The 14,049-nt window shown below is 39.9% G+C and overlaps 2 protein-coding genes across 5 annotated transcripts in view; one reads left to right on the top strand and one right to left on the bottom strand.

Annotated features, from left to right (window-relative positions):
* The window catches only part of LOC124621861 (exosome complex component RRP43-like), a 143,743-nt gene extending 137,792 nt beyond the window's left edge, over positions 1-5,951 (bottom strand). Inside the window, exons 1-2 of one of the 4 annotated variants that reach the window (XM_047147321.1) lie at positions 5,892-5,951; positions 5,674-5,710 (exon numbers count right to left, since the gene is read on the bottom strand). Coding sequence is in view for 1 of the 4 variants with exons in the window: in XM_047147322.1 (XP_047003278.1) it covers positions 5,674-5,710; positions 5,892-5,908 (54 nt within the window). In the remaining 3 variants the exon portion in view is untranslated. Of the gene's footprint in view, positions 1-5,673; positions 5,711-5,788 lie in introns of all 4 variants that reach the window. The other 3 variants (XM_047147322.1, XM_047147320.1, XM_047147323.1) reach the window with 3 other exon arrangements.
* Positions 5,952-6,157: 206 nt separating this feature from the next.
* The window catches only part of LOC124621976 (cyclin-A2), a 54,222-nt gene continuing 46,330 nt past the window's right edge, over positions 6,158-14,049 (top strand). The window contains exon 1 of the mRNA XM_047147510.1: positions 6,158-6,513. Within this exon, the coding sequence (XP_047003466.1) occupies positions 6,349-6,513 (165 nt within the window). The 5' untranslated portion in view covers positions 6,158-6,348. The remainder of the gene's footprint in view (positions 6,514-14,049) is intronic.

Raw genomic sequence — 14,049 nt, 5'->3', positions numbered from 1 at the left:
TTGACAGAGGGGCTAATCCAGATGCAAATTCAGGATACAATCTGACAGGGTTTCCATTGGGCCTTGGAGCTTCGTTCAGTTTTAATGATTTCAACTGTTTCTCAATGCCACTGACAAAACTTATTTCAATCTTTTCAGTGGTACAAGGATTAAATTGGGGCAAATCTGGGTTTTCCTTTGCAACTCGCAAACAGAGTTATGTGTTTCTCCTATTGCTTTGCTACCCTCAACTTCAGTTCCTGTCTCTTCTCCAAGTGACTGAACACTAACTTTGGTGCCACAAACTGCCTTCACATACAACAAGAATTTCTTTGGGCTTTGTGGATTGTAGTTTATTGGTCCTGTTGTCTACATAGCAGCTTATGCATAAGACATTGGACAAGTCAAGTTATAAATATACAGGCTGAAAGTCATTTCAAGGCATACATATTTAAGCTTACAATAATACACTTTACACGTAAGTATTTACATAACACATTTCATAGATTTAAATATTCTTCAATGGAGTAAAAGCAGTGATGCTGTAAATATGACTTTAGAGATTTTCCAAATGTATTGACCTCAGTGATAGCTTTTATGTTTTCAGGAAGTTTGTTATAAAGCTTAACTCCCATGTGAAAAGTACCTTTTTGGCACAGTGCTGTGCTGATTTGAGTCATATGTAAGTTTCTGTTTTATCTGGTAAAGTGCTCATGTATATCACAGTTTTCTTGCAGTCTCCGGTCCTTGCCTATTACATTTAATTTAAAGAACAAAAGGGTTTTCATAATGTATACACGTGGTAATGGAGGAATACCAGATTTCTTAAACAGGGGTTTACAAGAGTCTCTAGGCTTGCACCCAAACAAGATTCTAATGGCCCTTTTTTGTAGTTTAAAAGTGCTATTAGCTGTTTAAGAGTTTCCCCAGAAGGTGACCCCATATCTAAGACGAGAATGAAAGTACGCATGATATGCATTCAATACTGTTTTCTCACTGCAGCATGATTTTAATGAACAAAGAAGGTAACATGTTTTGCTCAGTTCTGCATTGAGATATTCAATATGCTTATTCCATCTGATGTTACTCTGCAGCCAAAGTCCTAAGAATTTGGTTTCAGTACTGTTACCAACTGGTTCGTCATTGATAGAGACCGAAGGGATGAACATGTCCTTGTTAGGAACATTGTGGAATTTTAGAGCAACGGTTTTCTTACTGTTTATTACAAGCTGATTACTCTGTGCCCAGCTGCTAAGTTGTTTCGTGACCGTGTTTACTGCCTGCTGTAACTGTTCATCGTCATCTCCTTTTAGTAGAATCGTGGTGTCATCTGCAAATATGATTGTTTTGTGTGCATCAATATTTAAGCTTAGATCATTTATGTACAGAAGAAACAGAAGGGGTCCCAATACTGATCCTTGGGGTACACCACATTTTATTTGTTTATAGTCAGATAAGTGATTAGATACAGTTTTTAGTTCAATATTTGTGTGCGTGACGCACACTGCCTGCATACGATTAGTCAGGAAGGAACTGATCCACTTGTTGGACAGACCTCGAATACCATATCTTTCTAGCTTTGATAGCAGAATTTTATGGTCCACCATGTCAAAAGCTTTTGACAAGTCAATACAGACTCCTATTGTTTCCTGTTTCTCGTCCATCAGGTTTAGGATGGAATTGATGCACTCATAGACAGCAGTTGCCGTTGACCTCTTATTTCTAAATCCATGTTGTTCATTACATAGGATGCTGTTTTTATTTATAAATTTCATAAGTTTCTCATACATAACTTTTTCCAGTACTTTAGAGATGCAGGAGGAAATTGTGATGGGTCTGTAGTTATTTACAATGTCTTCATCCCATTTTTTATATACAGGGATAACTTTTGATGTTTTCAACACATCAGGGAAAGTGCCTGCCTGAAGTGAGCAGTCGCATAAACGTGTGAGTACTTCAATTAGGTTTGATGCGCTCTTCTTTAACATTGTTGCAGGTATACCATCAATACCTGCCGATTTGGAATTTTTTAGTCCTTTTATTGCTTTAGCTACTTCATCTTGTGAAACAGAACTGATGTACATTGATCCTCTTCATGCACTTATTTTATATTCATTTGCCTGGGTGTTCTTAAGGTTTGATTGTAACATATTTTCAGCAACACCTGTGAAAAAGTTGTTAAATGTGTTGGCTACTTCTAAGGGGTTTGTTACTTTTTTATTTTTATGTGATAGTGTTATATTTTTGCAAGGTTGTCTATATTCTCCACATTCTTTTTTTATAACACTCCACATAGCCTTTGATTTATTAGCTGAATTATAAATGATTTCATCATTATGCATTATTTTTGCTGCTTTTATTACTTTTCTTAATATTTTGGAATATTTTTTATAGTATGCGCGCACTATAGGTATTATTTGACAATAATCTGTTACAGTAGTCATTGAAGGTTTCATGCACTGCTCCCTTGACAGCCAAAAGCCTTTTATTTCCCTCTCTATCAGTAGCCCTATGCATTAATTTGGACCTATTATGCAGTAGTCTTTCTTTAACCATGGAGGGTGCCTCCCATTATGAAGTCTTCTACTGGGTACATAACTACCCAGTACATGGTAAAGTATTCTTTTAAACTTTATCCATAGTTCCTCTGAATGCTCCTGTCCTACGCAAGTTTCTAGTTCTTCATTCAGATATGGCACTACCACTTTATTTTTTTTATCTAGTTTGTAACTGGGATAGTTGTACACTCAGAGCACACATTTATTTTACAGAAGAGAACTGTCATTTGTATTCAAACAACTGTTATCAAATCTACAACGAACATGTGCTTTAGTATCTACTGATGGTCTTCCTCTCCTATGACGCACACAACAGATGGGTCCCTCTCAACCTGAGATGTGAGTGACCTGCCATTTCTTTCTAACATTCCTCACCCTAAACCAAACCTCAGAAGTTACAAGGTCACTACAAGAGCTTGACTTTTCTCACAGTCAACCACAATAATCACACACAGGAGCAAAATTAGAGCCCACAAAAAAACCCTCAATGAAAGTGTTCCAGAGATTCGTTGGAAAACTTCCAACTATGTGATTTTTCCTTATATTCTGTTCACTGCATGGGTACTACTGAATTCACTGAGGTAAGCAGGTGACAAAACATTGTAGCAAAAGGCAATAAGTGAAGTACTTAGCAGAAAAGCAACAATTTATTACTAACACAGGAGTATCATTATGTGCTATAACTGATAAAATCACTTATTGTCTTAATTAGTTGACACTACACGTTTTACTTCTAGTACTGATTAATTCCTTGACATTGTTCATGTTTCTTCTAGTATGGACTGGTTGCAACAACCAACCGGGACATATTTAGATAAGCTCTGTGTCTCACCTGCCTAACTCCCCCATAAACATCTCAGAGAGCATTCATTTTTGTCTTACAAAAAATTAAAATATTGGCTTTTACATAATTTACTTCAGCACAATATGCTTGTAGATAGCATGTGACGCAGTGAGACTCCTACCTATAAGAAAGGGAGGTGGGATGCATGTACACAGTTCATAGTAGTACCAACAGGACTATTTGGAAAGTAAGGTGTCATAGGTCGCAAAATGGATATGACCAGTGAAAATCCGATGAAGCTTTGAACAGATGTGTTGAGCAGTGTGTCTAGTATGCCTGTTGAACACCTGATGTCACGTCACCCTTCACGGTTCTGAGTGTACAATGCCTAGAAAGATAGTGTTACCAGCCAAATACAGATGGCCACTGCAAGGTTTCACCCGGTTTCATGCAACCCCATATAACATACCTGTCATGCATTTCCTTTTTCACTACAATTCTTGGTTGCAGACTCTGGGGGAGGGGGCACAATGAGGGTGCTCCTCTAGCATTTTCGATGGGAAGTCTTTTCGGATCACCCACCTTACAGCACGGTCCTGTCTCCCTCTTATGTTCATCTCTGCTCACATGAACAACTGTTGGCTATGATGACATTCTGGCAGAGATCAGTGTAAAGAAGGGGTGGAAAGCATAAGGAACTGCCTTCTACAATGAGGGTATTGGAAAGTTGGCACAATGTCATGACAAATGCCCAAATTGGAGCAGTGAATATGTAGAGAAATAGATGGAATACATAGCAATCTGCTGCAAATAAAACATTTCGCAACCAATCAGGCCTTACTTTCTGAATAGCCCCCTTATTTACCAAAAGCAGAAACATGTTACATAGTTCTTGCTCATATGGGAAGCTTCCTTTAAAAAATAAATAAAAAATTTAAAAAAAATAAAAAATAAAAATTATTTTTATTCATAAACTTGGTTTCACGATACAAAATTCAGATCTCACACAAATAGGTGACTGCCCATTTACAACAGCACAGAAAGCACTATGTATGAGCTGTGAATACTTGTGTGTATAACTATTTTTACAAATGAAACACAAAAAGGAACCATTCATTCTGTCCCTTAGACATGTGCATAAAAAAGTAACAACATGCAACATCAAAATTATGGAAGATGTGCATGGAGCACAAAGCATGTTAATGTGCATGGAGTCAATTTTCCAAATGAACTGAATTGTGTACTAGGGGCACAGCAATGTGTTTGTGGTTCTGGATCCACCAACAGTTTTCATTAGTATGTGCTACGACAGTGTTGAGATAAGAAAAACAGGGCACAACTTTTTTACATTATAATTTATCTTGTGCAAATTGTGTATAACCAAAAGAATAAAGATACATACTGGAACCCCTTGCATTTTTCAACATGGCGCATGTGTAAACATTACGCTTCACTACCTGTCAATTTGTTACCAAAACCAGATTTTTCTGCTTTTAGCATCCACTGGCTTTGTGAACTCTCAAGCGGACTGTCACCTTGCAACACAACCTAACCTAGACCTCGCACTGTGCTTGTCATCATATCCAAGACTTCAGGGGAGAGGGCCCAATATGTAACCTTAATCTACAGGCCAACTGAATAAGGCTCTGCATCTATTTAAATGCGTACTGGAACCTAACACTGACGAATCTATTAATTATTGTTATTATTGCACATCACTTATTGAACTAAACTAGTGACAGTAATAAACAGAAAATTAGAAATTTAATATATTGATTGCTTGGCGAAAGTAAATTCCTTGGATGTTTCAAAAACTGTGAAAATACGGTCGTGTAGTTAACACAAAATCAACACAAACTTCTCCGCTATTTATTTTAAAAATGAAGATGTTAAGTTAAACGAGTCGTCGATTACAAATTACGCCAAAGACCATATATCCTTTCTCTTGTGATTTGCATAATTCGCTGCTCGTGTGCAGTGAACCTACTATTTCGTCTACAATCACATACACATCATGCATGTCGTTCTAAACTAAGCTTCAAGCGAGTGTGGTAACTTACAGAATATGAGAAATCTTCAGGCCAAGAAGAAACGTTATTTATTTATTTGTTAATAACATTTTCTCCTTCTACTACTGCCCTTCAGAAAAACACTGTCTGATCAAAAATGTTTCTTGACTTTAAGAGACAAATACTTCGAGATAAAATTATAGTCTTGATTGCGTACATTTTTATTTGAAAATAAAATCCTCCGCAAACAAGATTGTAATTTTATCTCAAATTGTCGTATCTGACACACTGATGGAATGGGACAAATACTCTTAGATTACTATATACTGAACAGTAAACGTACCAAGTAATCGCGAAGGTACTTCACTGGATGTATGGTTCTGAAATTGAAAGACAGAACTTCATTAATTATGCTGACAACTGTAAATGCAATGAACGTAATTAATACATGAACTGACAAAGCAGAGAACTGCTACTTCTGTATTTCATTATTAAGCCCATCAGCATTGTTTAATTATGATAGATTATAAGATATATTTTCAATAACAGAATCCAGTTTACTTGTATTGCGCCGCCATTTCAACATCAACGACAAAAATGCCAGTGTGAGTCAGTGGTGCGACTATATGCAAAGACTACAACATTATCATAATTATTATAACCATAATTACTGCTGATGCTTAATAGTAGGAAAATATTGAAAGCTTTTCTTTTGAATAAACAATAATTTCTTATATTGGTTCAAATTAAGCGGAGAGCTTTTCATTTTCCTTTACATTGTGAACGTGGATCATCATATCTTTGGAGTCGCATGGCAGTTGGATTCTGATTGGTTGCATTTGTGAAATGCTGTGGTTTCAACGTTCGCGCAGTCTGTTTTAAATGAGTTGAGAAGCTGTGCTGCATTGTAGATTTGGGACTGCAGTCAACCTAACGGCTGAAGTACTGAAGCTGTGCATCTAGGAGAGAAATTGACTCTGTTAGGTACCTTCGATTGATTTAGTTCGTGTATCTTGTGATGGCTGCATCTGGAATTAATCATAATGTAGACCAAGAAAATCGCACTGTAAATGCTGTACACATGAGGAAAGAGGAACTTGAAAACCAGCCAAAGAAGAGAACTGTTTTGGGTGTTCTTAACAAGAATGCAGAGAGAATCCGCTGTCAGAAACCAGTAAAACAGGTAATGAACTAAGTACTATTTTTCCGTTGAAGCTTAATGTTGGTTCGTATTTATTTTCGAAATACCTAGTAGTATTATTCTATATGTAGATATTTCAAAATCTTCTGTTGTGTGGTGTGTAATTTTAAGTTCTGTGTATGTAATTTTTATGGTGGTAATCTTTTTTTTTTCCTTGCTTAGAATCGCATTGGCTTTAGAACTAAATATTGCTAGAATGTCATCAATAGTCACTGTGGCAGCAGGCGAAGTTTCATTATGCCTTTGTTTCCAAAATTTTTTTTTAAAAAAAGGTATAAACTTCAGCATAACCATAAAATGAAATTTCATAGGTCTGTTAATTTCTTAATAATGGGCCATACTTCTTACTGTGGTAGTAAGCAATAAAACTCTTAAGTGTCCCAAAATTAATTCATTGCAAAATGCTTGCCTTTTTTTTGTAAAAATGTTGGCAGAAATAATTCATTTGAGCAACAGTCACAATGAAATAAGATTGCTCAATTTGTTCAGAATTGTTGAACCAATTAAACTGAAAGCCCAGAAGTTTCTGATACTTATATTGTTCCAAACAGAAATTGTATTGGGAAGTTCATTGAGGATGCATAACGTTTTCACATATTGTGTTCAGCTGATTGGGTTGAAATAACTCAATAATACCTTATACATACTTTCACATACTATGTGATACATACAAGTAGTAACTTTAGTCTTCCTGGAAATAATGCAGTTCTCTGTAAGAAATTATGTAATTAAGAACTGTGGGACCCAGACAAAATAAATAACAGTATTGAGTATATACAGAGGGTGGTATGAAGGGTCCCAGGTTTGCCTATTGGAAGAGTGTCACAGAAATGCTGGAAAAAACTAAACTAGCAGATGCTTGAAGGTACAAAATTATTTCTTGTTTACTTCAAAAATTTTGGAGAACGAGTTGTACACTAAGAACTTAAAGAAATTCAAGTTGCTACATATCTCTTAGGGATGATGGGGAAGGTGGTTGCAAGATTAGTCTAATCAGTATCTGCAGGGACACTGAAGAAATAATTTTCCCCAGATCAACTGCTAGTGCTAACATGTGAGTCCACCCATCACTGTAATTTGCTGCCTATAGCTAAGTGGGTGTAAATCAGTCCCTGACAGTTGCAGTGAGCTTGGTGTGATGAGCCTCCCTCGACCATTCCCAAAACATGGTTTTTGTAAATGTCTCCATGGTAATGCCTCAGTGTTAAGCTCAGTAGGCAGCTACTGTTATTGCCTGCAGCCTTTAGCTCTTAGTAACTGAACGTAGCAACAGCACAGGGAGATACTGGCAGTCTTACGCCATTTATTACAAAATGGTTCAAATGGCTCTGAGCACTATGGGACTCAACTGCTGAGGTCATTAGTCCCCTAGAACTTAGAACTAGTTAAACCTAACTAACCTAAGGACATCACAAACATCCATGCCAGAGGCAGGATTCGAACCTGCGACCGTAGCGGTCTTGCGGTTCCATTTATTACAACCACGTAACCATGCTTAAACTGAACAAAGGTAAAAATCAGCTTAGAGTATCCAAAGAGTGATCCAAAAATATATTGTACTAATAAACAGACTAAAAACTAGAAGTTGAATGTCATTTTGATAATAAATATGTGAATTATGCTAAGCATTCAGTTTTACGTTTAATTCCCCACCACAATCCCTGTTCTTGATGTCGCATGCTGTCCACTATTATGCACGGCAATGTCATTTCACTAGCATTTAAGTGGATTGTACTTAAAATGGCTGTATTGCCTTGTGACAAACCTTAAATGTCAAGTTATAATATTTACTTAGTGGAAATTGGAGTATCTGTAACATGAGTCATTCACTGTAAAGATGCATAAAGGCACAATGACAAGAATGATACACCCCCACCCCCCTCCTGAGCTTTTTTTCTGAAGGGTGCAGATGTGTGCGCGTGCACATATGACCGCCATCTCTGGCACCTTGGACCGGAATGCAACTGTCACATTGAGAGGGAGTCTGTAGTGGGTCAGGGCTGGGATAACAGGATATGGGTGGGGGAAGGCAAGATCTCTCTCTCTCTCTCTCTCTAATTTATGCGTCTCGATGTTCCATCTTTATGGTGAATATAAATCTGTCCTTTCCCTTACATATTTTTGGTTAACCTATGTTTTAAATGAGGAACAGAAAGTCTTGTTACATCAGTCAATTGAGCTTTCTTTTTGTTTACAGCAGCAGCATGCAGGAAGATCTATACATTCTTTAATCATATGAAAGGTGTTGTGCAGTACACAAATTTTTCCTTTGTATAATGTTCAGAAAATGCGGAACCAATCTGGGTATTTCAGGTATCACTGGCCAGAAGTCCTGTCACTTTGACTTTCCAGAAATTAAATTAAGGTATAACCTAGAGGCAACTGGATGAAAATGTTAATCACGTGTGATGACAATGGCAATTTTACAGTGCCAGAAGCTGATACTAAACTTTCTGAATTCCTTCACCAAATGTGGAATAAATATTGTAATCAAATTGCATGCCTGCATGGTATCTTGGTTTTGCAACTGGATTCCTGCCACAATAGTTTCCTGTGAATGACAGGAAGTCATCTAATGAAACATTAGTAATGTCTGCGGTTGCTGAAGACAGTTCTTAAAAGCCCTCTGCTCTTTCACTGTAGATTAAGCAGCTATAGGAGAAAACGTGAGCAGACCTAATTTATTAATGTTGTCTTCAGTCTATCCTATTTTGGTTTAACACATTATTTACTGCCTGTTAAATCCGTAATAAAATAAAAATTAATTGCACAAGTAGAGAAGATACCGGCATGCCACAGAAAATGGCTGTTGACCCTAAACAACACAAAGTGTAGTGTCTTGTTGAAGACAGTAGCACAATACATCACAAAATTGTCAATCTACAAACCTGGGGATTCGTTATAAACAACCTAAATTGTAACTATAATATAGAAAAGATAGCAGTTTATTGGCAAAACCTCTGGAAGATGCAATAAATATACTACATCCTCTGTGCACTAAATTACTTATCTTCTAGAGTGATACTGTGCTGTATCGGATCCTTGCCAGATAAGATTGACTAAAGACTTCGGGAAAGTGAAAAAAGGGGGGGGCGGGCAGCATGTTCCTTATTATTGCTAAATAAGGGAAACTCACATGGATGTACCATTGGGCTGGTAAACAAAGGAAAGATACTTATTGCTGAGAGAGCTTTATTGAAATTTGTCATCTCAATGCAGTGTTTTTAGATGGCAATATATGATCTAAGCAGACTCAAAAGTTTGTTGGGTTGGTGCAACATGCTGTGGGGCTCAGCTATCACTTGCTCCAGGTGTCAAATGATTTAGTAACATGTCCATATAGAGAATATCTGCCTTCTGAAGGTGGGTCAGATGACCCTTTTCCACAGCTACAGGGCCTTTTGCAGCCACTGACTTTGTTTTTGTTCTCCAACTACTGCAGATTAATTTCAGTGGGAAGTTGCTACAGATCTACATTCTAGTGTGGATTCATCTGCTGACTCAGTGTCTGACAGGAAACCAAGCAGATGGTTAATACAATGGGTAAATTGTTTGCAGTAGTCGACAGGTTATCTTTGAACAACAGGATTGTGCACAGGAGACCATGTCCCATATCACGGACCGCTGCAGAGTCCATCCCCCAGTCTACTAATCCCTCAGACAACCTCTTATACCTTGGTGGAACGACAACTGCTGAGTGGCAGTCGGGTCAAGACAAACTGTTCTGCAAAACTTAAAGTACCATCAAACTACTTAATACCTTCATGCCTTCAGATCTGCAAGAGCACATGCGAGGTGAGTGATAAAAGAATGGAAGAGGAATTCCTGGAAGGAATTACAATGTCCATTAATTGGTCCACTTCCACTGCGCAAGTTTCCAGTGGATTTCGGGCAATACCATCCCTGTAATGGGGTTGGGTCTGGTGGATACACCAGAAGAAAGCTTTTTTTTTTTAGCTAAACACTTCACTGTCACTAGATCATCCAGAAAACTCCTTTTTAGGTGTTCCATAGGATTGCGGAGAGAAGGAAGCTCAATTTCTCCTCGCATAATGAGGAAGTCTACTACCTTTAGATCTCTGTGTGGGGAAATGGAATCAGCTTTGTCTGCACCCACATACACTGATCCAGTATCTGATGAGATCCATTATGCCATTGTTCATCTGTGCTCTGAAGTGAAAGGACAGCTCCTGTCCTCAATCAGATGTGGTTTGATGGACAATATCCCACTACTTGGAAGGACGCAATATTAATTCTATTCTGGAAAGCAGGCAGAGACTGCAGCACCCTTACCATTTTTATAGGTAACACTCTTTAATGCATGGTCAACAGATGTCTCATCTGGTTGTTTGAATTAAAAGGTCACCTGAGCTGCTCCTAGTGCACTTTCAGGCACTATCATTCCACCCTTGACTACTTAATTCTACTGGAAACTGCAGTACAGCATTCCTTCTTAGGCGGAAACCATTTGGTTAGTTTTCTGACCTCGAAAAAGCTTATGAGACTACTTGGAGTAAAACATCCTCCTTCAACTTCTTGAAGGGGGACTACATGGACACGTGCCCAGTTCTTATCTAATCTTTTCTCGAGGACTGGCATCTTTGATACCACGTTAAGTGATTTCTTGTCTGACTACTGTGTTCCAGAGAATAACCCGCCCGCCCAGGCATTTCCTCAGCAATCTGGAGCTGTGTCAAATGCTCTTTGTTTGTGGATGACTTTGCAGTCTTCTACTCTCCTTCTGACCTTAAGACTATGAGGCAACTACTGTTGACCATTAGGAGGTTGGAAACCTGGGTCAGGACAACTGGTTCTCAGTTCTCACTGGAGAAGACTACATGTGTCAATTTTAGCTGTGCCTGTTGAAGTTTTAACAAACCTGTGCACTTTCTGGGTTTAGTGCGACTCAAAATTAACTTGGCTACCAAACTTGAAATATCTATGAACAAACAGCTTCCAGTCTTCGAATATTTCGAAATGCCTTAGCGGAAAAAGGTGGAGCTGACAGGTCCTGCCTCCTGCATACTTGACCATATTTAGATTATGGCAGCATGATCTACAGATCGGCCCATACTTCCTACCTCAAGATGTTCAATGCTGGCCACCATAAGGGCATTCAGATATCGACTGGGTCCTTCTGGACCAGCCCAGTTCAGAGGCTGATGAGCCACCACTCTGATTCAGCGACATCTCCTTTTGGCTCAACAAACCCTGAAAATCTGTGTCACCACAAGTCGGTGGCATTTAGTGGAGTGGTCAAAGTCGCCTTTGAAGGGCTGTTAGGAATCGGCTCCATTTTGACTAAGCCATTTAGGATACATGCTACATCTGGATCTATCGGGCATCAAAATATGCAGCCAGGGATGAAATGCATTGCCGCCTTGGTCTCTTCGGAGGCCCAAAGTGATTTTAAGCTTAACACTGTGCAACAAAACTTGTACTCCAGATTTTGTTTTCATCCATTTTAACTGTGTACCACAGTTTTATCATTCGTACAGATGGGTCCCAGCAAGAGTATGTCCTCAGTTGTTCTGCTGTTTTCCCTGATGTAGTTTTTAAAATGAATCTTCCAGAAACTTAAAAATTATGATGCAGAATTGTGGCATTCTGATGGCACTGCAGAGGATTCACAGATATTATTGTAAAACACTTCTGTTCAGACTCCCTTAGTACACTGCAAGCACTTCACCAAATGTATCCAGTAGACCAGCTGATTCAGCTTATTCGCTCCTTACAGCGGCCCCCACATTGTGGCAAGGAGATGTTCTTTTGCTGGTTACCTGGCAACATAAGGGTACAGAGACAAAGCCACCAAGGAAGCATGTTGGGATGGTGCTGTCAGTGTCCTGCCTGGACCAACTGACGTACACTGAGGCTAAGAGGAAATTGGAGCACCTACATCCTGTGGCTATGACCACCTCGTATGTCGCCACAGTGAGAACAGTAGCTGGCCCATCAGTTCCTCACATTCTTGTCGCCTCTCAGAACCCCCATTGGTGGTGGGAGCACTTCCCTGTTACTCCTGGAGCAACTCCCCCCCCCCCCCCCCCCCCGAACTTCTGAGCCAGAGAGCATAAGTCTTACTTTGCTCCTGTCGCTAGGAGGGAGGTTCCTTGGGTCACTATGTTCCCAGGTTTCTGCTAGTGGGGAAAGGTGACACATGCCAGTGACTAAAGAGGCCAAAAGCAGCTGGTTGTAGGGCTTGATGCTCATCCTAAGTCCCAGAGACTGAATCACTGAAATCCTCCCAGTCAGGGAAACCCAAAGATCAGGGAGAGAGATCCAAAAAGGTCCCCAAGACCAAGGGAATTAGGGTGGCACCCACACCACCACTACCTACATGCTCTGAGTCTGCAAATGAGTTGGAGATTCTGTGTCCACTGAGGACCTAGATCTTGCTGGACCCTCAGACACAAGGGATATAGACTGCTCAGGCAAGAAGTCAGGGGCAGCAGGTGACTGAGGTGTAAACTGCCTCATTGAATGTTCCTTCCCCTCCCAGTCTCACAATGTCATCCTCCAGTGGAATTGCAGCAGTGTTTTCCACCGCCTGGCTGAGCTATGCCAACTGTTAGGCTTTACACCTGCTATTTGCATTGCCCTCCAGGAAACCTGGTTCCTGGCAATGCAGGCCTCTGCCCTCTGCAGCTATAAGGGATATTACAGGAACTGTAGTGACTATAATAGTGTCAGGCGGAGTATTCATTTATGTCCTAAACAGTATGTAGTGATCCTGTGCCATTTCAAACCCCTCTTTAAGCTGTGACTGTTAGAATAAGGACGATGCAGGAGATAACTGTCTGCAATGTATATCTTCCTTCAGATGGTGCAGTATCCATGAATGTATTAACTGCACTGATTGATCAACTCCCTAAACCTTTCCTAGTTTTGGGAAATATTAATGCCCATACTCCCTTGTGGGAGTTGCATCTTGCTTAATGACCGAGGCAGAGGTGTCAACTTCATTGTCTCACTTCAATCTCTGCCTCTTAAATACTGGGCCACCACACATTTCAGTGTGGCTTGTGGTAGTTACTTGGCCATCGATTTATCAATTTGCAGCCCAGGACCTCCCATCTATCACCCCCCCCCCCCCCCCCCACCCCCCCACCTTCCTGTCACTGCCCCAGTATCAAAATGGGCTTTAAACAAGGCAGACTGGGAAACTTTCACCTCTGTCACTGTTAACCCCCCCCCCCCCCCCCCCCCCCCCACACACACACACACACACACACACACACACACACACACACACACACACACACACACACACACACACACACAGTAACATCAATGTGATGGTTGAGCAGGTGACTACAATAATAGTCTCTGTGGCAGAAAACACGCACACTTGATCTTCAGGGTGCCTCGGCGAAAGGCAGTCCCATGGTGGTCGCTGAAGATATTAAGAAGCGTCAGCTAGTTCTACGGCGGCATAAGCCAACTTATCAAACGACGGAAGTGGGAGTGTTTGGGAGATGGCTCAACTGTGGGGTGCTATGTCACCTTTCCAAGTCT

This window comes from Schistocerca americana, chromosome 7 (genome assembly GCF_021461395.2).
Source record: "Schistocerca americana isolate TAMUIC-IGC-003095 chromosome 7, iqSchAmer2.1, whole genome shotgun sequence".
Taxonomy (NCBI): domain Eukaryota; kingdom Metazoa; phylum Arthropoda; class Insecta; order Orthoptera; family Acrididae; genus Schistocerca; species Schistocerca americana.
The sequence above is the reverse complement of the archived record's forward strand: the minus strand, read 5'-3'. Positions and strand labels throughout refer to the sequence as shown.